This window comes from Acipenser ruthenus, chromosome 10 (assembly GCF_902713425.1).
Source record: "Acipenser ruthenus chromosome 10, fAciRut3.2 maternal haplotype, whole genome shotgun sequence".
Lineage (NCBI taxonomy): Eukaryota > Metazoa > Chordata > Actinopteri > Acipenseriformes > Acipenseridae > Acipenser > Acipenser ruthenus.
In genome coordinates, this window is record NC_081198.1 from 14,406,864 (window position 1) to 14,434,193 (window position 27,330).

A 27,330-nucleotide genomic window follows, 5' to 3' on the forward strand; every position below is an offset into this window, starting at 1 on the left:
AACCTTTAGGAAAATTGTGCAAGTATTCCTCAAAGAAGCTGCAGAAAAGTCTGTTCTCCAGCATGGCCCAGTCGTCACTTTGAGATGGTGACTCATGAAACACTTACAGCTGGTTTCACAGGTCTCGGACAACCTCATCTTGTCTCCGTTAGTTCACATGGGACGAGTCTTGATGGGTTCTCAAACTTTTCTTCCGTTCTTAAGATTTAATACCCATCTCGTAGACTTTTACAATTGGAAATATATAACAGACAGTGCAAAGATTAATTAAAACAGTATGGCCTACTAGCCATAAGGAACAATTACCCTTAAACAGTGCAAAGTTTAAACTTTCATCTATGAAAAATGCAGTACTGCAATAAATTAACTTCAAAATCATGCAGACTTAAACATTGCTTTATTTAAACATCACTTATAAATCTCTGAAAGAAAATATGTACATTGCAATTTTTCTATAAAACATTACTAGTTAATGCTTTTCAAACAGCACTCCTGATTGAAAACAAAACTTTACAATTTGTACACAGCAAAACAATTAAAATAAATCAATGATTTAAAAAACAAAGGTTGTCCAAGAGAGGTAGAGTAATAATAATTTGCTTTCCAAACCACAAACAAGTAAACCGTATTGTTTTTATACCTGTTAAGGTTTTGTAAATATAAACCAGTTACAGTACTAACTTTTAACATTCTTTTTTTTTTATTTCCTTGTAATATACATTTGGAACAGTTTGATTTTTAAATCCAAGAATTTAAATTCAATTTCCACTTCTTTTAATCTCAAAGTGGTATGAATTTATGAAGAACTTGTCTAGGACTAGTTCTGTTTACATTTTTGAATAATTAGATACTGTTATACTCAGATGTAATTGTTTGAAACAGTCCCATCTTCAGTAAGTATCACTGGACCCCATTAACCGTTTTGTAAAGAAATAAAGAAATATTTCACATTTGAAATTTCCTTATATCCAGATGACATAAGCGTAATACACTTATCTGCATTTTCTTGAATGAATGCACATTGTTCAGAATGTAAATTCATATGCAAATTCTGTACAAATCTTACTGAGACAGTTATGGAAACTGCATGAAAATTAGAGTAAAACTACGGGCAATGGAGTAGTTAAAATGACCTTTTGGGTATGAAATACATGCACAGTATTAGGATACCTCACAACGGTGAACTAGAAAAGTACAATGCAGCACAGGATCCCACAACTCCTACAACCTTAGCACACCAAATTAAATTACTTTGATGAATGTCTTTAAAGCCCTAATTTTCATTTTATATTTGGTTATGGTTAAATAAGCACTGATGTAGAGTAAAAATTGAACATGCAAATAACTTTTGAGAAATAAATACAACATCCCGAAACAAAGTATTTTGGAGGAAATGGGCTGCTTGTTCAACTTCTCTACAATATTTGAGGTTAAAAATTGGTTCAGTTATTCAATAGATACACATATTAGTTAATAACATATGCACAATAGTGCATATGGATCACTTTACATTTGCTTTAAAATTTCTGAAAAGGGAACTGAAACCTCACATTCTTCAGTTCACTATACAGTTGCTTTCTGTAAAATGTACAGTAAATTCAGGTGGGGGTTGGAAGAACTGAGCGCAACATTTAATAATCCTGGCTATTGTCCAGGGAAGTAGGCAGATGCTGCAGAATAGGGTCCTGGTTTAGAAGACGAATGTGCAGCACCAACTTGGAGTTCTGTAAATCGAGGAGGGGGGAGAGAATACTCATTATCTCACAAATGTTTACATGAATTACAAAACTTGGGAGCACAGAGGTTCCCAACAAGACTATTAACAGATTTGACAGCAAAACTCATACTGTACATTAGGTATTGCAGGTGTAATATTTTAGGACACATCTGAAGAAACAGACAAAAGGAAGAGTAAAACATTTAACCATTTCTATAAAACAAAAAAGTCTAAAACTCCATATTAAAGACTGTAAATCAACCTTTAGATTTTCACTGTACAAGGAGTCTTGTAGCAGCTCACCCTCATGAACAATGTTCTAGTGTTTCAGACAATGCAGTCCTTTGAAGGTTGTAAACAGCCCTTAACTCATTTGTGACTCCCAGCATTTATTGTACACATACCTTTATTTGGTACAATTCCACGCAGAGGAATGCTGTCCTCACGTTTTTGAAAATACTTCGATTCCAGCCCAAAAGGTTCACCACTAAAAAGAAATGCACATCACAAAATAGATGTAGTTTTCATTCAAAGAAGAGAAAAAAAAAAAAACTAGGAATCCGTTTGCTGCGGAAAAACACAGATTTTCAATGCTGTCGGAGAATTTTTAGTTTTCACTTGGGGCGGGGCAAGATCGGGTCAATGAGTTTGGCAATAGCCATCCAGATGACGAAGACTAACTCGGAGACAAACTAATAGGAATACTATTTTTTGTTTTTATTATTACTACACAGAAGTACTGTATTTGTAATGTTTAAAGTAAAATGGTAAGTTTATTTATATTACTGATTGATGGCACTGGTGAAGTGTAACTTCCTTAGAATTTAAAAGTGTACCAATAAATACTTCCTGTGTATTTAATAAACATTTTAACTTTAATAATAAACACACTCACATATTTGGAACACTTATTACCAAATCATAAAATCCATCAGTCCTCAAATATAAAAATATATTAAAAAAAATAAAAAATTAGTGATGTGTTTAAAACTACACTTAAATTGCTAAAAAAAATGTATACATAAACACTTTCACAACTAAATTCACATTTACACGCACATTTTTGTATAACAAATTCTAAACGTTACACACTCTACAGTATACATACTTTTCTTTATTTGAGAAGGCATGTGCATTTTGTGCTGTAGGAGCCCCAGGTTTCATGTCGACAGGAGACACACTGGGTTTAGACATCAGAGGATTAAACTGGACCTGTGCAGTAAAAAATAATCTGTTAACACTGGTGCAGAGAAAGGATACAAACAACATGCCATGAACAAGCCATTAGTGCAAGTACAGGTCACCACGACTTAAAAAGTGAGGCACAGAAGTGAAGTTTTAAATGCCTCCACAAAAAAGGTTTCCTGCCCTATTCATCAAAAACACCTATTAACTAATTGTATGATCACTGCGAGTCAGAAAATACATGTCGGTTTCAATAATCGTGCTTAATTCTTGCAGAGGGCTTCAATTGATGAAAATTATTTTACAGAATTGCACTAAAAATATGTCTAATACATTTAAATTTAGTACTAAAAATAGGCTACAACTGGTTAGTACTAGTTAGTATATGACAAAATATGCCTGCCTTTGGTCCATAGCTCTGATTGTGGAGTACTAAGGATGGACAGCTGCCAGTGCTAACAGCAAAGGACTGTGGGAAGAAGGAATGCTTTGAATTTAAGGTAGAGGTAACAGGATAGTTTGTTCCCGAGGCAGAGTGAAGGGGTCGATTTTCAAGCTGAAAAGATGAGAGAAAGGGAGGAACACAAGGAAGACGTTTAACAAAAAGAAGCTTTAAAAAAAAGGAAAATTAATACTGCTGAAAATACATGATTACAATATGTAGCTAAAAGAAAAACCTAAGTGGCATGGTTGTAGAATGCTAATCAACAGAACCAAAAAATTATTACAGCATCTTTTGGGACCGGAAAATTGTGCCGGATTATACAGTGTGCCGGATTAGAGGTATTGTAAAATCTAATACTGTACTTAAAAATAAATAGTTATCAATCACATTATGTGAACATGGATTTTACAGTAAATGTACCATACCAGAATAAACAGCTTCTATTTTCAATAGGGACTGATGATGTCAATTTATACAGAATGACTGTTCACAGAAGGGCTGGATTAGACTGGTTTTACTGTACTTATAATCTATTTTATGTAATGCGCTAATGATCAACCACAAAAGATAATATGAATCAAGTAACCAATAGGCTAAAATGGGAAGGAACAGCAGCAGCATCTTAAAACCCCCAAACTCTTTCCAGTATTAGAACTGCCCAAATATCAAAGAATTTGGGATTACTAATAATGTTAGTCTTACCACCATATTCTGAGCTAAAGTTCCAGTTCTGAAACCTCCACTGGAAGAAATACCAGGCGGCGTGTCAAACGTTCCTAATGGTTCTTGCTTCCTTGTCACCTGGTTTTCATTAAGTTGTTTGTTAAGCCATGTGATCACTGAAAAGAACAAACAAATAATTGAGTTTTTCACAAAATAATTTACAACCCACGTAGCACCAATCTGAATGCTAGGGTAAAGAATCAAATCAATCAATCAATCAATCAATCAATCAATCAAAACAGCCCGTTTTATTTACCTACACTTGTGGAAAATGTAATTACGTGTTCCATAGGGGCAGTTTTGAACAAAAGTTATGTAAATTTGGCCCTGACCTACCTCTTATCAAGTTAATAAAGAGGCTGTGTGGACCTGTGGTTAAAGAAAAGGGCTTGTAACCAGGAGGTCCCCGGTTCAAATCCCACCTCAGCCACTGACTCATTGTGTGACCCTGAGCAAGTCACTTAACCTCCTTGTGCTCCGTCTTTCGGGTGAGACATAGTTGTAAGTGACTCTGCAACTGATGCATAGTTCACACACCCTAGTCTCTGTAAGTCGCCTTGGATAAAGGCATCTGCTAAATAAATAAATAAATAAATAAATAAATAATAATAATAATAGCTTTTTGTTTGGGGAAGAAGAACACAAAGACCAAGATGAGCTTTCTCCTGTGGTAGAATTTGGTAGGTGATTTTTTTTCTGCACACAATTGTTCTATAATGTCTGGGTCACAAAATGCTACTTAAAGCTGGAACTACAAACCATTTTCATTAGTTTTAAGCAGCTGCTTGCTTTCCTCTAATTTTTGAACAGTAGCTTCCAGTTGCTCTTGCAGTTTTGATGCCTACAAGTGAAAAGAAAAGAATCAGTTACAAAGCATTTCTTCTGTGAAAGACTAAGAAATGGGTAAGATCCCCAGAAGTGAGTGAGTTGACTGCACATCTCACACATTGTTCCTCACCACCTCCTCTTTCAGTCGAAGAGCCTGCTGAACATCATGCAGCTCTTTCTGTTCCTTCTTCAATTGTTCTTCTTTCTCAGATAACAGTTTTTCTTGCTGAATGGTAACCGTATTCTTTAGTTTTAGTTTGCCTCCCAGAATCTTCACATCTCCTTGTAGTTTTTTAATAATTTCATTTGCCTGAGGTACAAAAAAAATTATATATATATATATCCTCAAAGGATAATCTGAATTTTCCATTTGTTTCTATTAATTACAAACTATAGGAACTCAACAACAATGAATTCACCCTGCTTTCTTTACCATACCTTAATCAACTCCTCCGATAAAGACTGAACTGTTGCCTCAAGTTTTCCAACATGAAGTTGTCTTCTCTCTGCATTTTCTTCGATGGTCAGCTGAAAATCCAAAAACAATTATATTTAAAACAAACCACTGCAACTTTCATTCCAAAACTGTAAAGATAATTAATGGTGCTATGTCCAACAGTCCTTTAAACATTAGCCACAAAACTGGTGTTTGTATATTTGTAAAAAAAGAAATACTTCGTATGGTGGCTACATCTACATCATAAGGGGTTCAAGTCAGCCTCATAATTCATGTTATACACATGCACTATATATACATTGGAATACATGGTTTTGCATAATCTGCCCCATATTTTACACAGCTATGCGTGTGAGGATTAACATACTGGATCATCCATCACATAATCTTACATTGATATGCATGGCCAAATCACTGCTATTCATGTACTACTCTCACATAGCCCTCATCTATGTATTATTTGTTCCCTAAATTATCATCTTGCAAAGATGCTCCGCTACCTTTTGTTCCTGAGTGGCATCCAACATTTCTTTTGATCTGATCACCATCTGATCTTTGTCTTTGATCTCTTGCTCTAGCACAGCCACACGAGTTTGCAGCTGATTGATGTGCTTTTCCTTTTCATGGCATTCCACATCCAGGGTGGAGTTTTCCCGGCGCAGCGACAGGACCTCTTGCTTTGCTCTGTGCGACTCCTAACAAGAAATAGTAATAAAATCAGGTAAACTATCGAAAAGGGAACAGAATATGATGCCTGAAGAAGACTGAGTAGTGCAATATTAAAATTAAAAGAATCAGTAGCCAAGAGATTCATGTATTGTGTCTGTCATTCAAAATGAAGCCCTTAGTGTTTAAACTCCTGCCTACCAGCATGACCTTTCTGTGATTTTTGCAGTAAAATTAGATTAAAGCTGGAGGACCCCATTAGTTCTGAGGTACTGCACCTTAGTTCTAGGTAAAACAGAAAATATTGTGGTACTCTACTGAAATCATGAATTAATAGCATCTATTATAAAATAAATAAAACTGTAAAAAGCAAACCTAGAAATATTTCTATATTTGCTTTCACAGAAAAAAACAGCTTGGTGGCACATTGGGTAATGCACAAGCATGTCATGTCTGAAGGTCAAGTCTAACTTGGCTCTCAATGAACTGCTCCCTCGCACCGCGAGGGCAATGCCTCCAGGGTCTGCTTGCAGGACAATGTGGGGAACCTCACACTGCAACTACGTGTGCAAAGCCTGCCATGTTCATAAATAGAAAGCCTCCAACATTCAACACAAAAATATCTGATTTAGCCATTTCATTCTTGTGTAAGTAATAATGTGCAAGTCCAGTCCATTACTAACAAATGCACAGTTAAAATGAAAACACATGTAAGATCATGTAAGATTTTGCAATCCTATCTTGGCCAATGAAACATAACAATGCCCTTACATCTTCCAGGCCCACAAGTTTAGCCGCGTGGTCCCGGATGATTGATTCTGATTTGTATTTCCGTTCTGTCAGTTCTTTGTTGCATGTCTCGAGCTCGACTAGTCTGGTCTGTAGTTGCTCTATGTTTTTCTGATGCAGACTTTCCGACTCTCTCCGCTGCTGCTCAGACTGCTGCTGATACTTTGTCTGGGCCTGTAAACAGAAGACATGTTTTATTATTGCCAATATATGAAATAAAAATTTCAAGGAAAAGTGATTTCTGGGATCCAGTCTGTTTTTTGTTTTTAAACTAGAATTTTCATAATTAAATTAAATTAACTAAGTAATAGAACTACTTGCAGTGTAGATTTGACAAGTATTAGATTTAAATCATTGGGTGCCATATTACATTCAAAATGCAAATTTCTCATACCTAGCATTTATTAATGTAATATTATTAAATAGAGTTTATAAAGTTATATTGCTTTAGCATATCTTTATAGATTACAAGTAGTAGTAACTAGCTGGTTAACTAATAAAAGTTGAAGTTGGCTTTATACATATTTTTTATATTTTTACATTACTTCTTTGAACACAAATAAGGTGAATCACACCCCAGAATAATTTTCAGCAAATGTATTTTGTATTGAAAGGAAAATATATAGATTGAAGTCTGGCCCTCTAAAGGAAAGCAGCATAAACGGTTTACAAGAAAGACAACATCATTACTGCTAGCCATGTGAGACAGTAAAAATCTGGAGCAGGCAAAATGTGTTAATAAAATCACAACTACTTTTCATGGTAATTTACAAACTTTGATCGGCAGACTCTCCTGCTATCTCTGCAATGCTCCCTACTAGTTTACATCTTAACTACGTGCCTGCATAGTGACAGCACAGTTCAAGGGTTCATTTCAACTGTACCTCAAGTGCCCTTTCCCTCTCTGAAGTTAGCTCCTGAGAATGCTTGTTTGACAGGGCAGTAGTTTGGGATGTCCATTCAGATCTCAATCTGTCAAGTTCTCTGCTCTTTTCTGACAGAGTCTATTCATTGATTTGGAAAAAAAACACATATTTATCCAATTAAACAGGCATCATGAAAGTACAAATACACAAATTCCCCAAAACTACAACAACTCCTATCTCATCTCTTATTAGAAGGAAAACAACATATGGGGTTAAATTCTTCCCACATGGAAGATTACAACGGCCCCCCAAAAAATCAGACTTCATAATTTAAACAACTATTTCTCCCCCGAGGACCCATCTCTACAGGATTTTGTTATTCAGTTTAGGCAACATAATAAATGCTACAGGTTTAAGTTTACATTGAGCCTCAATTAACTCAAAGGGTTGAATCGTCAAGATTAAAAACAGCAGCACTGAAAGATAAAACACAAAGTAGGTAGCATCCTTCAAATGGATTTGGGATGTGTTTTTTCAGCAGCATATCATGATTGCTTGTATAGTGGCTATTTCTGCATTATTGCATAATATTAAATAGTCATATAGATAATATACAGTAGATTCAATATTCAACCCCTTTACACAGAAACCTTTACCTGTTGTGTGTAGCTTAACTGCCTGGAGAGATCTTCCTCTGTTTTCTGAAGCTTCTGTTCCAACAACAACCTTTCATCCTATTGCCATAAGCAAAAGTTATACTTAATGATCTTTCTTAATGTAATGCAGTGCTACTTAAGGATGCTCCAAAAATATATTACAGGAAAACTGCAATGCAAATATTGACTTACCTTTACACACGTTAAACAGATTGCCAAATACTTCTTTATTTCCACATCTGTACCATGTAGGAGTTTGAGGGAAAGGTGTGTAAGGTGTTTGAAGGCATTTGTCTCTACTATGTTTAAATGGGCAGGAGTGTGGTCTAATACTGGTGTTGATGAAAGGAACTGCAGTAGAAACCTAATGTACAAGACAAACAGAATTTTTTAATAACATATATGCAATCTTATAATACAAACATTCTCAAATATATTATGAAAAATAGATATTAGAGACATGTAATATTTTGCAAAATTGTAGTCTAAACTTAAAAGGAAATAAGTTTAAACAAAAACTATTATAATATAAAGTGTTAACAGTAAATATGAAATGTTGAAAGGCAAATTAATAACTCTAAGTACAGTTTGTTTCTAAATATATTTTTGTATATTTTTGTATGTAAAAGGTCACACCTTATAATATCAGCTTTATAGCGTTTCCCTTAAAACATTATCAGTATAACAAAAACAATTTGGGGAAAGACAATCCAATTGTACATTTTCTGTTTTGATTCTTGTACAGTAATAGAGCTAATTATTCGTAACCTCCTGTTGCTGTAGGTTGTATGCATATTTAGCATAAAGAGTGATGAGTCATCTAACAACTCAAAACAACCTAAAACAAAAAAACAAGGTCTGTTTGCTGATAATGTAGAGAAAACAGAACTATGCAAGAATGTAGTTGACATGAATGACATTTTAGTGTAAAATGTAACCTGCCGTTTTAAATATTGATGATTAGGAAATGTGTACAGTTTTTACTGTGTGTTCTGATTTTAGTATATCTTTAGATGCACTTTTTTAAATTGCATGTAAGCAAAGAAAAAAGTAATGTAAATAGTAAATAGTCAGAAAACAAGTGAAGCAGTCTGTCAGCTCTCAAAACTGGATTTAGTCACTCACCTTGGGTTTTCTTTGTCTTGCTCTTGGATACATTGGTGCAAGAGATCTATGAATTTTTGTGGAAACGCTGAAAAGTCTACAAGGAGACCCTGTTGGACCTTTAAGCTGTAAAAATATAAAGAAAGCTCTAAATGACAAATACTCATTCTTTTGAAGTTAAAACAAATCATTTTTAACAACAACAAATAATTAAATGTGCTTTATATAGTTTTGGAACATCACATCTTAGTTATACAGTTCATTCTTACACAATGTATCACATTCCATAGCACATAAAAGCAACAGATTGAATGCAATACTACCTGGTCATACCACATCATTCCCCTTTCTTTACTGTGGTACTGTACTGCACTGTGCATTTACTGTATGTAAGACCATTTGCAAAACTGTACAAAAATGCTTTAAAATGCAGTTTGTATTTGGCACTATAGATGATGGTATAAGGCTGAAGTTAATCTAGAGAAATATTTCTAACATTTTTAAAATAGAACAGCGCAATTTTATAGTAAATTGATTAAATGTAAAACATTACTTGCAGGGTGTCGAAAGAAACTGCAATACTTTCAGTCAAAGAGTAACATACCTTTGGAAATCCTCTTCTGATATAACAAGTTTGTAAAGAAAATACAGATCTATGTCATCTGTTATCCGTACTACCAAATCCTGTAAACCAAACCAAAAAAAATGTTGAATACATAAGCTATCCATATTCTCCTTGCACAGATCTCGAACAAAATATATTTAGGTTCAAACTGAATACAAATTAGAAATAATTCAGTACTATTAAATTACATTTTGTGTTGCATATATTATATTTTTGTACTAAATGCACAAGAACTCTCTCTCTCTCTCTATAAAATCTGAAATTTTTCTGTGCGTTAGACTTCAGGACAGTTGTTGCTAAACAAGTATGCAGGACCAACAATTGACATCCAGGATTCTTATTAATGCAAACAGTCTTAATCAAAACTATTTTAGTCTTATGGATCTTGTAATGCTGTAACTTCAATGCCATGCATTAAACTCACTTTTTTGTGGACTGGATTTGATGTGGACTGAAGTTCAATGCTGACTCGAATATTGGCTCTCCTGCAGAAAAAATAATGATAAAAAAATAATAAGGTAATTCCGTGTGAACACAACCAGTCATGTCACCAGGTGTCTCAGATGTACGTGAATCTTGGTAAATAGGATTTTTATTTTTAAAAAATGGCTTTTTCCCCTGGAACAGACGATGCCTTGACAATGCAATTCTGCCTGGCTAATCCTTAGTATCTCAGAAATAGAGGAAATTCTGGACAAAGTCAGACCCCTATTAAGTCTCCCTTTGTGCGTCAAACTCAACTTGACGCCACATCTTCATTTTGGCACATCTGTGGGAAAACATGACTGCCGAAAAAAATGATTCCTTGATGACCATTGGAGCCCAATTTAGCCATGAAATGCATAACTTACAACAGGAAAAGTTGCACCCCTATCATGAATATTTCAAAAGTTATTGGCTTTTTACAGTACTATAGGTTGATTTTTCCACAACCTGCCATATCTCGAAAAACTATTTTGAGAAGAGTTATACAACTTTTTTTTTTGCTCATAATTTAGCATTATCTATGTTATGAAAATCTGAGGTGTATGGTGACATTTATGCAAAATGTGGTTGATTTGACACAGAATGACCCAATAACAAATTAATGAAATACTTACAACAACTGATTTTTCATGTATATTATATAGAGATATATTGTAGTTTTTGAAAAATGTGTGTCTTGCACCCAATTTAATAGGCTATCAGGTCACAGTGCAGAGCACTATCCTTCCCCTTCTATCCCTTCAGCAGTATGTGGTTATGCAATGTATAATACTTAAAATGCTGTTTGTATTTGGCAATACTTCAGAAGGCTACGTAAACACATTCCCATTAAAACCTATACCACCTAGGTCTTATTAGAGAAGTCAACTAACTCATCAACTGAAAATTCACTTTTTATAGTGCTGTAATTCGAATTTCTATACATATCAGTAGCACCATGCACAATTTATCACCATATCCATGCAATATTAGGGACTTTTGCAATTCATATGAAGAGGAACATTTTTAAATCAAGCCACAGCCCGAGATTTAAATGTGGTGCACAAGTTCAGTTTCATTTAGGTGCAAAACCTAGGCTACACATACATTTTAAGGTACGCATCTCTTTCGCAGTTTTTATTATAAGAATCATCTAGTTGTTGAAAAATAATTGTAAACTCTGGGAATGGTTAATGATTGCAACTGACAGTGGTATACAATGAACTATACTGATCCGTGCATCTGCATTCCAGTAATCAGTTAATAATATCTAGAGTCTGCCAAAGCACAAGAGCTCCATATTTTACTTCAACCAATTACAACTTTTAATACTAGACAGGTCATATAAATATATAAAGTGTCTGTTTGACTGCCTGTCTAGATCTAGTAGATACAATGCAGATTAATCCGAACTTTTTCTTACCTGTCTTCGCAGTCTTTACACTTGACTTGGGCCTGCAGTATCTGGTTGAAAATGGTTTCTGTCATGGTAAGCTCATATTCCTGATATTAAACGTGAAATGTTGGTGATTTTACGGTATTCCGTTTACTTTATTTTTAAAAATATGTTTCAGCTTTCTGTTTTGAGTTTGCCGCTTCACTCCCGCGGACGGCCGTTACTCTAAAAGGCGGAAACCGGAATTTGTTGATTCTTAAAAGGGAGGTCCCTGATTTCCTGTGTTGCCATAGTCACCTTGGCAACTTTACCTTTTGGACTGATGAAATATTGAAACTGTATGCAACTGCACTGTGGCAGGTATCCACGCCAACGTCTCTCAATGTAGCAACACAATACTTTACAAAGCAAAATTATTTTTGAGGTATTTTGTGCGAGGTTTATGTCGTGTGTTTTATTTTCTATTTAAACTGTAATTTTGTACATTGTAGAGCACCCGGTTAGTTCCCAGAATGTTTATGCGTTTTTATTTTTACTTTGCTGTTACCATGGCATTTTATCAGATTTCAGTTTGATTATGTAAAGACTTGAAGTGACACCAAAACAAAATATTAACTAATTATATTTGTTATGCCCTTTAACCCCCCTCCCCCTTTTAAACATGCTTGCATTTGAAGTAGTTGTCGCAGTGTATATATATATATATATATATATATATATATATATATATATATATATATATATATATATAAACCAGACTGACTGCAATACAAAGCATTTTCATTAAAGAAATAGCTGAACACGACTGCAGAAATTCTGCTACCGTTTCGTAGTCTCTTTGGTGGGCAATACCATGCTAATAATATATAGGGGGGGGGGGGGAGTGTACAGTTTACTAGTTTGGCACTTAAAAAAAAAAAATAATAATTTCAATATATATTAATATATAATTGTTCGGTTTTGTAAATAAAACTGCGATCGGACAATCTGTGTTACAAATACCTGTGATGTTAAATAAATAGTGTCTACCCCTCGTTTCTAAACGTGTTACTGGATTCTGGTTTGTACACTGTTGGGAACATGGCGGAAACTAGGGCAGATGGTGTGAATGGACCTTTGCTGGGGAGATGTGGATATTTTGTGGAGAGAAAGAAGCGTTATTGCAAAATGGTTGTTGCAGAAGGGAAAACGTTCTGCGGAGAACACGCAAACGCAAACAAAAATGCAGTATGTTGTAAGCTAGCTAACAATACGTGGCAAATTGAGGTTTTGTGGGAAACATTGTCAGGCAGTATCCTAAGAATGCCACCACTGTCATAGTTTAGGACAAATACAAATAATGTACTAATCTTGGATTGATTAAACTAAAGTAGTCCCAGATTAGTGCTAATCGAGGTCTGTGAAACCAGTACTACATTCTGCTTGTAATTTGTTAGAAAGCATAACCTTCATTTGTAACTTTTATAACTATTAAGTCTCCTAGGAGAAAGTGATTGGTGTTATGTGTTAAATCTTCAACTTTTTTTCTATTAAGAATGAGCCAGCCAGCCTCATTGTCTAACTTATACACAAAAGAGCACGTTTTATAATGCTGCCTTTATACTCCCCTCTTGAGAACACGTTTAAGTACAATACAAATACAGTGAAACAAAATTTGTATTTGTTCCGTCTAACCTGGGGTATTGTACCATTGCCTTCTTGCAGTCTTATTACAAACCAGTTTAAAGGCTGCAGTATTTACTGCTGTATTAATAAACCCTACGATGAGCCATGTGTTTCAAACGCTTAAAATGAGACCTCTGACGTCATGTTGGTGGGGTTCCTGTTTCCCGTTACAGTGTTAGCTAGATTTTGAAAATGAAAATCTACAGAAATTGTACAGATATATCTTTCACTGATTTCCTCGTGTACACATTTATCATAAAATCAGAATTCCATATTAAGTTGTTTGTCAGCTTCTGTAAAGAATTTGATAAACTTAATAAGGTGCTGTATAATCATTCACAGTGTCAGCACAATTCAGGTACAAGCATACTGTGTTGAATAGATAACTGATAATATGAACAATTCTTCTAGAATAAGAAATGCCTGTTTGCCAGCCATTTACATGTTTCTGTTGGTAATGAAATCGTTTCTGTTTTGTTCTTTTAGAAAGAAGATGATGTAAAACGAATACCATGTCCTTTGGATCCCAAACAGTGAGTTATTTGTATTATTATTGGTAACATCATTCTTTTATTACCGTTCATGTGATTCTGTGCTTCGGGTCTACTGTTTTCTGCGAGATGGATATCTGGCTATAATATGCTTTATGACCTAATTCCTCAGCAGTAGAATAGCCCTCAATAAAATCAGGTCTCAAAATTGGGTTTGACAAGAACACTGAAAGCAGGTGTATTAACTTAAATCTGCATTGTTCCATAAAGGCATTATATCAGCATTGGCTGGCAAGCATCCATTAACTGCAGGTCTCACTCACCACAGAAGCATGTTCAGTTTTAGCATTACATATTAACCTGGGAGTAGTTTTGTTCATTTATTGCCTTAAAATCTGACCGTACCAATGAAATATGGGATCTCCAATTGCAGAGTATATTAATCATGTCATTTTGTTTTGTCTTTTCCAGCACAGTGTTTGAAAATAAACTTGAAAAGCATCTTAAAAAGTGCAACTCGAGGGAGAAGCCTAAACCTGTAAGTGTTTGTAGAAAAGTATCTAATAAGACAGCAAGAAGGTAGTACATTATGTCACAGTATTCCAGACAAGAGCCTGCTTCAGTGGGGCGTGGGTGGTCTTTTTACTCCCAAAACATTCACCCTGTTACACAATGCAATAAAATGTATTACTTTCCCTTTGTGGTGGAGCTTAAAACCCTAGAACCCCAATCAGCTTTAACCAAGTCCTTATTTAGCCCAATTGTGACTGTTTTGTACATCATGTTACCATGTGAATCATTTTGGTCCGTAAAAGGCCTGTGTTGTTCTGGAGATTATGCATCTAGTCATGCAGTTGTTTTTAGGTTATTTTTTATTATTTAAAATGTATTTAATTTAGAGGTGTAATATAATGCCTCCTTGCTTTAATTTAACATGATTTAAGTTACACAATTCACCTCCTCTGCCTGAGCTCTCAGGACTGAAGACATATTGATCAATAGTTCTTTTTTTATCTTCTTTATGCTTCTCTAGGTGTATTATGTTAAAGATGTCAATGCAGGCCTAGAAGAAGACCCAGACACCAGTAAAGAACAGGTATGCTCTAAGTTTAATGATGGTAAAGAAGATGCATTATTTGTATTCTTCTGACAACTTGAAACAGAAAAGTATCTAAAAATGTTTTTCCAATGTATAAATCTTTCAGATTACACTATCCTCTCGCTCTAAGGAAGAACTGGGTGTATTCATTAAAAAGCTGAAACATGCAGCAGCTGGTAAGATTGTATGAATGGCTATGGTTATTTCAGTTGCTTGAATTATTATTTTTTTTTTCCTGCGTTTATTGGGATAATAGACCAGGCTAAGGCTTTTGTCATTGTTACAATGAAATAGTCAGAGGTCTACCTATTGCATCCTGCTTCAGATGTGCCCATTCACTCTTAATGAAATAAAGGCATTTGCAGAAATGTGTGTCTGCTTCACTTATAGAGTAACCTCTCAATGTAAGAAAACTGTTTAACATTTAGATAAGAGAATTAATTTATGAAAGAAAAGTCAGTATCACTGGATCTTAAGTAGTCCAAAAACCTTCCAGTAGGACTTCATACTGGTATTTCACTTATAATGCAGCTGTAAACAGCCCACTCGGGGGCTCGTGGGTTATTCGGCTATCCTCATTTGTGAACTACCTACAGTACTCTATGAACGTTCATGGTGTTAAACTACTGATGTATTAAAACAACTGGCAGGAATATTGTTGGTGACAATTTAATCTGCCACTTTTGGAACCTCAGCTTCTTGATGTTTGTGTGTAGGCTCATATTAATATAGCACAACCCTTTTTAGAATATTTGATCAATGATTTAATAAAGCTTTTTTATATATCTGTAGGACTGAATCATAAGCATGAAGAACAAATATTGTCACATTTTGCTTTACAAGAAGCCTTAAACGATCCAAACAATGGGGATTTTGCCTTCAAACATCTAAAACAACAGGTATGCCACTATTTAAAAAATGTTTTTACAAGTAGTTACATAGGCTGTGGATCAGAATTGTCAAGGGGTATAATGAAGCTCTATAACTTACTTTGTTTTAGGCATTAGAAATACATAAGGATTACTGTTTGCTGGCTGAGGGACAGAACATTGGAACTATACAATTCCCAAAAATGAAGGAACCCCTGATGACTGAATTATGTTTAAAATATTAAAGCTCTTATTGCTTGCGATTACAATTTTAAGTTTCTGCCTTATGTAAACTAGATTGAGCTGTCTACATAACCTACAACCATTTCCTTTCACTGTAATATAATACATCCATTGCTTAAAAAAAAACAGGTAAAGCTTTGGACTTAGGGGTCACTTCCATCAACCTATACCCCACTGGGTTGCAATCATATATACAGTGTGGGTATGGGGTGGGTGCCAGATGGTCATAATGCTTTAATATTTCTACATGTAATTCCATTGTCAATCATTGGCAACAAAACAAACCAAAAACATCAATAACATTTACTGTATGGCACAGGCAAGATTTGCACAATGGTAAATACTTTATAAATAAGGGCTGTATTGCTATTTTGCAGGCATCCCTTCTTGGTAACATGGAAGCATTGGGCTTGCTGGGTCCCGACAGGTGTTTTGTGGAGTTTGGTGCAGGAAGAGGAAAGCTCTCGCACTGGGTAGACATTGCCTTGCAAGGATCAAGAAACACCCATTTCCTACTGGTAGAAAGAGCAACCACTCGCTTTAAGGTTTAAGACTATTCTGGGATTTTTATTTATTTTTTTTTTTTTTTTTTAAGTGTTTGCCTCAGTGCTGCCCTAGATCTTGCCCTAGGTAAGATCACTAATACATGCTTGGACTAATCTTTCAAAGCATGGAGTAAAGTCTATACCCTTGTATGTTAAACCCACTTCAAATTTGAATTATACAGGCATTGGTTGTAATTTACTTCAATCAAACAAAGAGTATATTTGTTGACAGTTTCTGTTCATTTTGTTTTATAGGTAGATGGTAAACACAAAAGTAGTGAATCTGTATTTGAAAGGCTGCACGTTGACATTCAGCACTTGTGTTTAAGTAAGTAAGACTTCACAAGGTTGTCTAGCTGTTTTTAATATTTTATTTGCCTGATAATCGGGTAACGTAATTATTTCTCTGTTTTACAGGCAAAGTTCCCCTCCTAATCAAAGAGAAAATGCCTGTAGTGGGAATTGGCAAACATCTGTGTGGAGCCGCTACAGGTAATTCATTCATTACTGCTGCATATTATTGAAACTGTGAAACCATAGGAACCAGTGGTTAGCAAGAAACTAGAAATTCTTCATCGGAATGCTGGGATTGCTACACAACATATTCTGGAACCTCAAGATTTGTAGGTGTTCTTCTGTTTAAAAGCACTTTAACAGCCATGTACATGTACAATACTTTATTCATTTTGTGTTTTTTTATTTTTTTATATAAAGAGAATAGTTGTTTTCAGGTGTCGATGTTGCTGTGCTGCAACTCTAAATCGTCAGGTAATTTTGAACTTCATCAGTAGGTGGTTCCTTTACTCTTACAATAATGCCTTGTTTCTTTTTTTTCTTTTTTATAAATTTAGTAGTTGCCAATTATTTTTATTATTTTCTCCCAATTTGGAACGGCCAATTATTTTATTCTGCTCAGCTCACCACTACCACCCCTGCGCTGACTCGGGAGGGCGAAGACGAACACACGCTGTCCTCCAAAGCGTGTGCCGTCAGCTGACCACTTTTTTTTCACACTGCGGACTCACCATGCAGCCACCCAAGAGCTACAGCATCGGAGGACAATGCAGCTCTCGGGCAGCTTACAGCCAAGCCCGCAGGCGCCCAGCCATACTACAGGGGTCGCTGGTGCGCGGTGAGTCGAGGACACCCAGGCCGACCTAACCCTCCCTCCTCCCGGCGACGCTCGGCCAATTGAGCGCCGCCCCCTGGGAGCTCCCGTCCTCAGTCGGCAAAGGAACAGCCTGGACTCGAACTCGCGACGTCCAGACTATATGGCGCATCCTGCACTCTACGCAAGTGCTTTTACTGGAAGCGCCACTTGGGAGCCCCTAATGACTTGTTTCCATCTACTACTGGAACTGTGTTGAAATTCAATTGAAACTGAATCTATTATTTTCCATCGACAGCAGAGCGATATCGTTGTGACCTTTGCTGTAAACACTTGGGAGCAGAAGGAATTCTTGATGGCATGAAGTTAATCAACTTGATCCCGGCAGCATATTGACACAAGACATGAGTAAGTGATATGGAGCTTTTTGTAAAAAATACTCTTTCTTGGATTTATTTTCTCTTAGATCTTGCTTTGAGATGCTTGTTAGACAGATCAAGCGAAGAGGTTACAGACAGAGAGCCACCGCGGAAACGCTTGAAGACAGATCCAGCTCACACAGAGACCGGTGTAGATGAGGAACAGCCTGCCAGTGAAACCGTGGCAGAGAAGAGGCTGAAGGTGGCTGGAATCTCCATAGCGCTGTGCTGTCATCACAGGTGTGACTGGAAGCACTATGTCGGGAGGGAGTTTTTCAGGTCTCTAGGGCTTGGGCCACAAGAGTTCGGCGTCTTTCAGCGCATGTCGAGCTGGGCTACCTGTGGCATGAGAAAACCAGCCAGTGATGCAGCGCTGCCAGAGGGTGGCAACGGCAAGCAAGAAGAGGATTTTGAGGAACATGACCAAGATGGGGATACTTTAGCATACAATTTAGAAGGGTAAGTATTTAAGCCCTGCCTCTGGGATGGACTATTCCTATATTTTTAATGTGACGGTCTTGTAACAAAGCCCATTGTACATGGCTGTTGCCACTTTAACACTCACTTAACTGTGTGCCTATTGTATATTACTGTTACCCCTTTAACCTGGCATTTTGCATGCTAGCTTGTAAAACAAACTGGTTGATTTAAACTTGTTTTAAAAAATACATGTTTATTGATTGAAACACACATCAGTTTTTTTTAATTGGTTGTCTTTCTGTACGTTGGGGGGGGGGGGGGGGGGGGGGGGGGGGGGGTTGATTCAGTAATCTGATCAATCTACACCCACCAATGGGTTAATTTTTTTTTGTAGTATGTGGGGTATTTTTTGATCAGTACCTTAGCACATCTGTTTCTGGTATTGTACGGTATGTGTAAGTGTATTTATTAATTACATTTTTTTGTCATTTTGTCTCTAGGATGCCTGCTGTTGAAGAGCGGGAGACGGTAGGCCGTCTCTGCAAGCTGTTGATAGATCAAGGCAGGATTTATTACTTGCAACAGAAAGGATATGCAGCCACTTTACGGTATTACACCAGTCCTTCGATATCTTTGGAGAACGTTCTCCTTAGAGCTGTACCAGCCAAAGACTGATGACAGCTACACTGAGCCGTTACATCCAACATGCCACTGACAGAATCACAGTGAAATTGATTAGCTCCATCTTCTAAACCAGCGACCGTGTTTGTGTTTCAACTCTTCATAAACCTTCCTCTTTCAACAGGACCAGCGGTGACCTCCTCACGCATCCCTCAGTGAGCAGTGGTTTATCTTTGATAGTCCAAAACTATTTTTGCAGGTTGGAATCGCTTTAAAGAAAGCGATAGTCCCAAATTACAAATGTCAGGTGCAAATCTTCTGTTCCACTGCATCAATCATCACAGTTAATACAGAAGTGTAACTGATTTCTGAAAAACAAAAAAACACCAGCATGTTTTATTCCTTTTCTTTAAAAACAGTTTAAAAAAAGTTTTTAGTTGTCGTGTTTATAAGATTTGAAGTAAAGGCATCTGCTTAATCAAATCCAATGTCGTAGTAATGCTGGACCTGTTTAACTGGTAGTACTGATAACAGGTAACTTTTCAATAAAAGAATGGTCATTTCTGCTGGTCACCTTTGTTTTTTGACTCCTGGATGTAAGCTTTCATGAATTCCCTTCCAAACATTTCTCTGTCCTCGTCCTCTTCAGGGTTGTCACATGGCGGTAGAGTTACTTGCAGCGGCAGCGGGTTATCTCTGAAGTTTACAAACCTGCAGGTATCAAATACATTAAAGAATCTTTTCATACTGGGAACAGTGACATGAACTGATATTTAAGGGAACTCAAGTGCAACACTACCTGAGGTTTTCCATCTCTTCCATACAAGCTGGGATATCCTGGAGTTTGTTGTTACTTAGCACAAGGGTGCCCAGGTTTTTCATTTTACTGATTGTTTCTGGTAAGCAGGTAATCTCATTCCTCTGCAGCCACAGGGTGTGTAGATTTTCCATTCTGTTGGTTAAAAACAATCGAACTGTTAGTGTTCAGAGATTTGAATTCAGAGTGTAGTAGTTTACAATGCATGTTACTCAATGTTACTTTTCAACAGTCCATGCGCAGTCTTAAAAATATGTAAAATATCTTTAAATTAAAAAAATATATATATCATATCTTTTATTATGATTGTGATCATGCTGAGTGGTTCTTATTGCAATAACTCAAATATTGTATTTCATTTTTTAGGTAAGTCTGTGTTAAGGTGCTTTGACTGTAGCTGCAGGCTTTCTAACTGAAATCCAGTTAATGAAAGTTCTAATACAGCTGTTATTTTCAGTTAAGGGATAATGAGTTTCATTTAAATTAGAGATGTTGTAAGTGGCATATCGTCCCTCTATCACAGTCTAAAGTCTGCTGTTTTGACTGACATACTGCCGCATGACTCACAAGTTACATTAAAATTCAGACACAAAAATAAAAAGCACCTGTGAATGTCTTCAGGGAGCTTTTGGATTTTGTTAGCTCCCATATCCAACCATTCCAGTGCTGGCATGCTGAGGACTGTGTCTGGGATTGTAGTAAACTGGTTTAGTGACAGATCCAGGTGGTAAAGGTTTTTCAGTCTGCTTAACTTAAGGAGTAAAAAAAAAATTGTATGCATATACCAAGCAGAAGAAAATGACAATGGCACACCATGACAATGTAGGTTGTGACCTGGGCCTGGCCGCTGTATGACAGGGGCCTTTCCTATCAGTAGTAACCAGTTCTGGAGATTCATACCTGGGGAGGGAGGTCACTCAGGTCCCTGTTAACGGCAAGCTCCAGTTTCTCCAGGCTCTCACAGTCGCTCAGCTCCTCCGGGACTCTTCTCACTTTGTTGTAGCTGATTAGCAGTTCTCTCAGTTTGGTCAGCTGGCCTGTATAGTTACATAAAGCACAAGGTAATGAGTGTTGCTGTCTAGCCAAGCCCGGTAGAGATTATAGGTGATTTTCCTTTTTTCAGAGACCTCCTTTTAATGGTCTTAGGAGTGGATTTGATTGGAACGTTTTACAGAACTGGTTATCCAGGAGTAGTTTATACTGGCTGGGTATAAATTGATGAAATCAAACCTTTAGGCCCCTTTTGTCAAAATCCAACTGGTGCAGTGAGGTAGGTAGAGGGCTGTGATGACAGACGTGCTGTTCATCCTAGACATGCTCAACTGGATTGTGATCCAGCTATTGTGGTGGCCATGGAACAGCGTTATTCTATGATTTGATCTGAAACCATGTTTAATCAAGGGACCTACCTACCGGGAGAACATGCCTCACACCAAGACAATGCCAAATCCAGTCAGGTAGACAGGGCCTAATAAAGTGGCCAGGCTGTGGATTTAATGTACTGTATATGTATTTTAAAAGGTTTAGTATCTGACCTATTTCCTTGGGAATCTCGGTGATGGAGTTTCTTGACAGATCCAGCACAAGGAGGTTGTCAAATTTCCCTACAAATCTGGGGATTTTCAGCAGTCCCGTTCTGTGAATCTGCCATTCCTGCAGGTTAGTCATGTGTACCAGGGCAGAGGGCAGAGACTGTGAAAGAAAATAGTGTTACAGTACCCTTCGAGAATTAAATACAGAGGTCTCAAACTACTCCTTGGGAACATTAGCACTTCTATAAACACCGCAGGTGAAAGGCATCTTCCCTGGGTGTTGCTTGAAAATGTGAAAATATGAATATGCACCAAGTATAATGAAGCAAAAAAAATAGAAAATAAAAAGCACAATGCTGTACTATAGGAGTAAAGATAGATATAATGTTAGTATTCAAATTTGAATGGATATGACTATTTTTAACACACCCTCAGCTGTAGTACTTGTACACTACTTGTATTAATAGAAAAACAACACATGTCTGAATTAAAGGATAATACCTACATGATATAAGTATATAACAGTGCTGGGATGCCTTTATAAAAGTTTACCACAGTAAGTTTGCACAATAATTTGGTAGTTTGTCTTTTTTTTTTTTTAATATGCTTTACCATACCTATCTGGGCTTTACAAAGCATACCTATGCCTTACCATGCTTTATTTCACTTTGCTATGCTTTTACTGTGGGAAACTTTTATAAGGGTGAACAGGTTTTTCTTCATCAAATCAGTATTTGAATAGTCATTCTGAATTAGCTGAAAAGGTTTGCAATTGAATTACAGTTACAGTAAAGACATCTCAAGAGTTAATTAACCTGGTACCCCATCAGATTACCATATACACAAAGGAGAGAAACTTTCACAGAGTAGAAACTTATTTATTACAGACCTCATTAATGCACTTTCCTTTGCTTGATATCTTTTTGATAGTCATTTATAAATTAATGAAGCAAATAAGAAACCGCCCCTTTTCGCCTCTAAATACATTTCAGTGTTTTTTTTTTTTGTTTTTTTTTGTAAAATGAAACTCTGTTGGACTGTACCTTCCATTCTTCCTTCTCGATCCTTAAGACAATCCTCCCCTCCTCAGTTACAACCTTCTCTTTCAGCTTCGCTAGGGCTATCCTGTCTTCCCACGCATTCGCCAGCCTAGCAGCACATGAAATGAGATGTGTATTAGGGGGCACTTGTTTAATTAATATCCCTTCAACACACATTCACCAATTGGTACATGCACATATTAATACTGGAGCTAAATGTCCTTTTAAAAAACAGAAATTAAGCTGTAATACTTTTTTTTACGAATGACTGAATGTAGGTGCTGGAAACGGGCAGTCTGCAGTCAAACACTTGAAACATATGAATACAGTTTTACACTGGTTATAAACATGCAAATCTTTCCCCTCAGCACATATTCACAAAGAACAAACCCTTACCATTCCCCCCAACTTGACTGACAGATGACACTGTTGCCTTTGTCCTCTGCCCCATATCTGTTTGTATGTCTGTTCATTGTCTTTGTCTTTGAACCCTCTCTTATAATTGCTACCCCCCATCTTAAACAGGGGACTTGCTATAAACCTTATATCAAGGCATCAGTGTTCTCTACATCCCTCGCAATTACCATAGTAGAGCCCTGAACTTAGTGCACGCTTAAAAGGTGATTTAACCCTTAAATAACCAATACTGTATTTAAATACAAATAAAACTTTCATTTGTACTGGTCCCTTTAAGATCAACTTGGTAAGGGTATGAAACGCCACAGCTATCTTAACTATTATATTCATCTTGTTTAGAATCATTTTGTGTATCATTCTGTGTCAGTCCTCACATCCTGGTGGCTTTTCATAAAAGAAACGTATCCCAGTGGCCTTCACGTCTTCCCTCTTATACTGGAACAGCGGTTTGCAGTTCTCAGTGGACTTATCTTTTTCAGACTTGTATTACAGGTCTGCAGTGCAGAAAGCGTTAAGGTTTTAAAAACCCTCTATAGACATGAAAAAGAAGACTGTGATATGTAAATGCTTAGTAAACCCTTTGTGCTGTTGCCATCACAGTGTTTGATATGAAAATGTTGGAGACAGATGAAACAAAGCATTTTCCTCATGCTTACTGATACAATTTTTAATCTGTATTCAACTTCAAATTAGAGTACTTGTGTTTTTTTTTCTAATACGTTGGCCATTCTGCCATCTTACTATAACCATTAATTAATTTGGATTTACATAATTTCCATTAGCAGTGGCAATCCACTAGAGAAAGTTTGTTGCTGCTGCCATCTAGGGAAGGCTGACGGAAGTACATGTCACACTTTGTGTAAAACCAGCATTAATTATGTTAGATGACAATATTTGTTCCTTCTAGAAGATCATGGGAGCTAGGGTACACTGTGTTCTATTCTGTATGTTAGAACAAATTTAGAGAACATTTACTTAAGGTAATAATGCATTACAATTGGCAATGTAAATTACCAGGAGTTTCTTGAGTCTCACCGGCGAATCAAGCTCTCTCGAGAGACTTGACAGGTATGCGTAGATACGTAATACAAGCAAGGGAAAGCATAGAAACTGAAATTAGAGAGTGCTTTCATTGAGGTAAACCGTTATAAGATACTTTATCTATAATGGTATATTCATTATTGTATAAATGGTGTTACATAGGTTCAATGTTAAAAGAAATTACACCATTATGTACAACACAATTTAAAAACCAATTAAAATGTGTTTATGGATTAATAAGATATTTGTGAATCCTGTTCTATGCTGTTGCGGGTTTATTTAACAACTGAAATATATAATCTGATTAAAAAGCTGCAATTACCAGAGGAGAAAAGGGGTTTGGCTTTGTCAAATATGTCTTTATATAACTGGGCTGGTCATGCGCGCATCATTTTGCAGTGGATCTGTGGTGATCCGGAGTCCACTTGGGTTGTATGGTGTTGTTCACTGTTTTTGCTGATTAGTGTGTTAACCAGGGGTGCAAGTCAAGTGACACCTGAATTAAAGAATAATCCTCTCATTTACAACACTACTGGGGTGTGGAGGGAAATTATTACATTTGTTGGCAGAAGAGGATTGTCCTCTGGACTGATCCCTCTAATTTATATATAATGTAATGTCATTTCAACACACAAACAAAATATGATATTTCGAATAAACACTTTTATGGCTTTCTATGGATTAGACACACAAAGGTTGTGTACTGGAACTTATGTTCTTTACTTCTGGACATGCTCACTGATAACCTGCTTTTGGAACGGGATCCAGCAGGAATTAGAGAAAAAGTTTGATTGTAGGCTGGACTAAGATCCCTGGCTTTTTATTCTGGGCATGCCTCCTAAATTGACTATGTTAAGCCCCACCCAACTGAAACTCAATAGGAAACTGTTATTTGTGGTTAGAAAATGTATTCTGATATATTCACCAACCGTTAATCAGTGGTATGGAGAGATTTTTAGTCCTTCCCCTAGAAAGGTTGAGTGTTGTTTTAAGGGAGGCTGAGGAGTCATTTCTTAACATATGGAGCCCATTTTTAGAGCAACTTCCAAATAATCTTGCTGATATGGTGGGGAGAGGGCGTTTCAATTGGGTGGAATAAATAATCATTGTCTTACTGGATAGAAGGAGCCATTATATATATATATATATATATATATATATATATATATATATATATATATATATATATATATATATATATATATATATATATATATATATATTATAATCCATAGAAGAAATCAAAAACATAGATTTAAAAAGTGTACATTTTTAATAAAATAGATTAGAATTGCACGTGACTTACCTGCCCACCGACGCTCTGTCATGCAGTGCTCTATCTTTCGCTAAATCTTCTTTATGCTTCCGTATCCTGACTTCCCATAGCGCTTTGGCTGAGGCTACTGCTCCAGAACACACCGCTACCCCCGCCATGGTTCCGAACAGAGGCACACACTCTCTCAGGCAGGCTGAAGACGTGCATCACACCTTTTTACAACATAATCCCTGATGCTTGGAGGGCAAATGCGGTAAACGAGAGAAGAATGCTTGAAGTGCAGTAGTAGACTACCAAAGAAATCCTACAAAGTGTTTATTAACCGTGGTATATGCATGCAACACTATAATACAATATTTGAGTCATATTCTAAAACGTTAACGCGAGTTATTTAAAGAATGTTTGTCGAAGTGTGATATGCGCTCTGAATAATAAATAACTCGTTGCGTTAAAGCTCTGCGCCCCATGTCATTGCAGTGTATTTTAATAACTCAAAGAAGGTTTTTGCCCTAATAAAAATTCCCCATAGTAAATGCATAGCAAAGTGTAATGAAGCACAGTGAAAGCATGGTAAAGTACAGAGAGATATGGTAACGCATATTTAAAAACATGGCAAACCAGGGTAAACTATGGTAAATGCACTTCTAAGCATGGGAAAGGCATGGGGAATGTCTACATACCGTGTAAAATGACCGTGATACACTTAAAAGGACTGGATTTTTGCAAAACGAAAACATACAGTAATGTTAAATATGCACATGCCACATCCTTACGTTTATTAATATTATTTACACTTTCCCATAACATTTTCTAAGGCAATGGGGATTTCATAAATAAAACTATGTTTTAAAAAGCACGGATCTACAAAGACTTGTTTTGCAATAGTATTCACTGCTCTCCCGCTGTCAGCTGTCCTTGACCCCCCCAGGAGTGTGTCCCTGGATTTGAGGATCTGACTTCAATCTCCTTCAAGCCATTATACAGTACACTTCCATACACCAAAAGAAACAGCTTTCTTACCTAAATTATCGCTTCTTTAAAAAATGAGGGGGAATGGAAACATATCCATTCAAGGTGTTGCTTTGCTTCTCAATGTCAAATTAATGCGCCTGCATTAGCACGTATGCCACTGCTAACATGACTCGAGGTGGGACAGGACAAGACGGGAGTGCGTCTAATTTTAACTTGTGACAAGCTGGGAATAGAAGCGATCACATGGGGCCTGTGTGTCTCGGACACAGTTGTCAGCAATCAAGTAAATCGATTAAATCCTAAATTTAGTAAAACAACCGTGTTCTAATTTAAATATAGGCCTATGTGGTTTGTTTTTTAGATTTGAGCTATAACTAAAAGTTTTTAAGTAACCTATGCAATCTAGTAAAAATCATAACAGTGTGACAAAACGTATTCACTGGGGATGCATTTTTGCTCCATGTTCATGTGTTTTGTTGTGGAATTGATTTATTTATTTTGGCTAGGCGGGAAAGAGATTTCTTTGTTTAATTAAATACTGTAGCTACATAAATATTTGGTCGCTTTTACTGTTGTTGACATAATTGACATATTAAAATGTTGTTTGAAGCGTGTAGTTATTGCAATATTGTAGTTTGCACTGTGGCGTTTTGATAAATCTTAATTATGGTGGAAAGTATAATTGACCACTTGTAGCCTATATTTTAACAATGTGCTGTTGCTACTTTTAACCGTGCTGTCCAATAAAAACGTTCTCATTGCTTATATATATATATATATATATATATATATATATATATATCTTTTATATATATATCAGTTTCAAGTATTTT

The 27,330-nt window shown here is 36.4% G+C and overlaps 3 protein-coding genes across 7 annotated transcripts; 1 reads left to right on the forward strand and 2 right to left on the reverse strand.

Moving 5' to 3' along the window:
• Nucleotides 1-380: 380 nt before the first annotated feature.
• Nucleotides 381-12,171, reverse strand: LOC117403112 (spindle assembly abnormal protein 6 homolog). Of its 2 annotated transcripts, XM_034005094.3 has the most exons (17): nt 11,950-12,171; nt 10,486-10,546; nt 10,041-10,120; nt 9,458-9,562; nt 8,525-8,696; nt 8,333-8,410; nt 7,695-7,814; nt 6,793-6,984; nt 5,856-6,050; nt 5,337-5,426; nt 5,029-5,208; nt 4,830-4,911; nt 4,050-4,186; nt 3,306-3,458; nt 2,826-2,929; nt 2,122-2,204; nt 381-1,724 (listed from the first exon to the last, which is right to left on the reverse strand). In XM_034005094.3, exons 1-17 carry the CDS (start codon nt 12,012-12,014, stop codon nt 1,645-1,647), a joined length of 1,977 nt encoding a protein of 658 aa, XP_033860985.3. In that variant the 5' UTR covers nt 12,015-12,171; the 3' UTR covers nt 381-1,644. The 2 variants fall into 2 exon arrangements, with proteins under 2 accessions (XP_033860985.3, XP_033861007.2); XM_034005116.3 differs by lacking the exon at nt 3,306-3,458.
• Nucleotides 11,901-19,966, forward strand: trmt13 (tRNA methyltransferase 13 homolog). 3 transcript variants are annotated; one of them, XM_034005152.3, is made up of 11 exons: nt 11,901-12,015; nt 14,074-14,120; nt 14,550-14,616; nt 15,112-15,174; nt 15,284-15,353; nt 15,970-16,076; nt 16,667-16,834; nt 17,090-17,162; nt 17,252-17,326; nt 18,409-18,820; nt 19,282-19,966. In XM_034005152.3, the coding sequence occupies exons 1-11, from the start codon at nt 12,001-12,003 to the stop codon at nt 19,454-19,456; spliced, it is 1,272 nt and encodes a 423-aa protein (XP_033861043.3). In that variant the 5' UTR covers nt 11,901-12,000; the 3' UTR covers nt 19,457-19,966. The 3 variants fall into 3 exon arrangements, with proteins under 3 accessions (XP_033861043.3, XP_033861034.3, XP_058887822.1); XM_034005143.3 differs by lacking the exon at nt 11,901-12,015 and adding an exon at nt 12,961-13,149; XM_059031839.1 differs by lacking the exon at nt 11,901-12,015 and adding an exon at nt 13,048-13,156.
• On the reverse strand, nt 19,640-27,265 carry lrrc39 (leucine rich repeat containing 39). 2 transcript variants are annotated; one of them, XM_034005162.3, is made up of 9 exons: nt 26,546-27,265; nt 25,556-25,761; nt 22,795-22,900; nt 21,755-21,911; nt 21,120-21,256; nt 20,825-20,970; nt 20,202-20,354; nt 19,977-20,113; nt 19,640-19,770 (listed from the first exon to the last, which is right to left on the reverse strand). In XM_034005162.3, exons 2-9 carry the CDS (start codon nt 25,681-25,683, stop codon nt 19,706-19,708), a joined length of 1,029 nt encoding a protein of 342 aa, XP_033861053.3. In that variant the 5' UTR covers nt 25,684-25,761; nt 26,546-27,265; the 3' UTR covers nt 19,640-19,705. The 2 variants fall into 2 exon arrangements, with proteins under 2 accessions (XP_033861053.3, XP_058887823.1); XM_059031840.1 differs by having other exon boundaries at nt 25,556-27,265.
• Between the last annotated feature and the right edge of the window lie 65 nt (nt 27,266-27,330).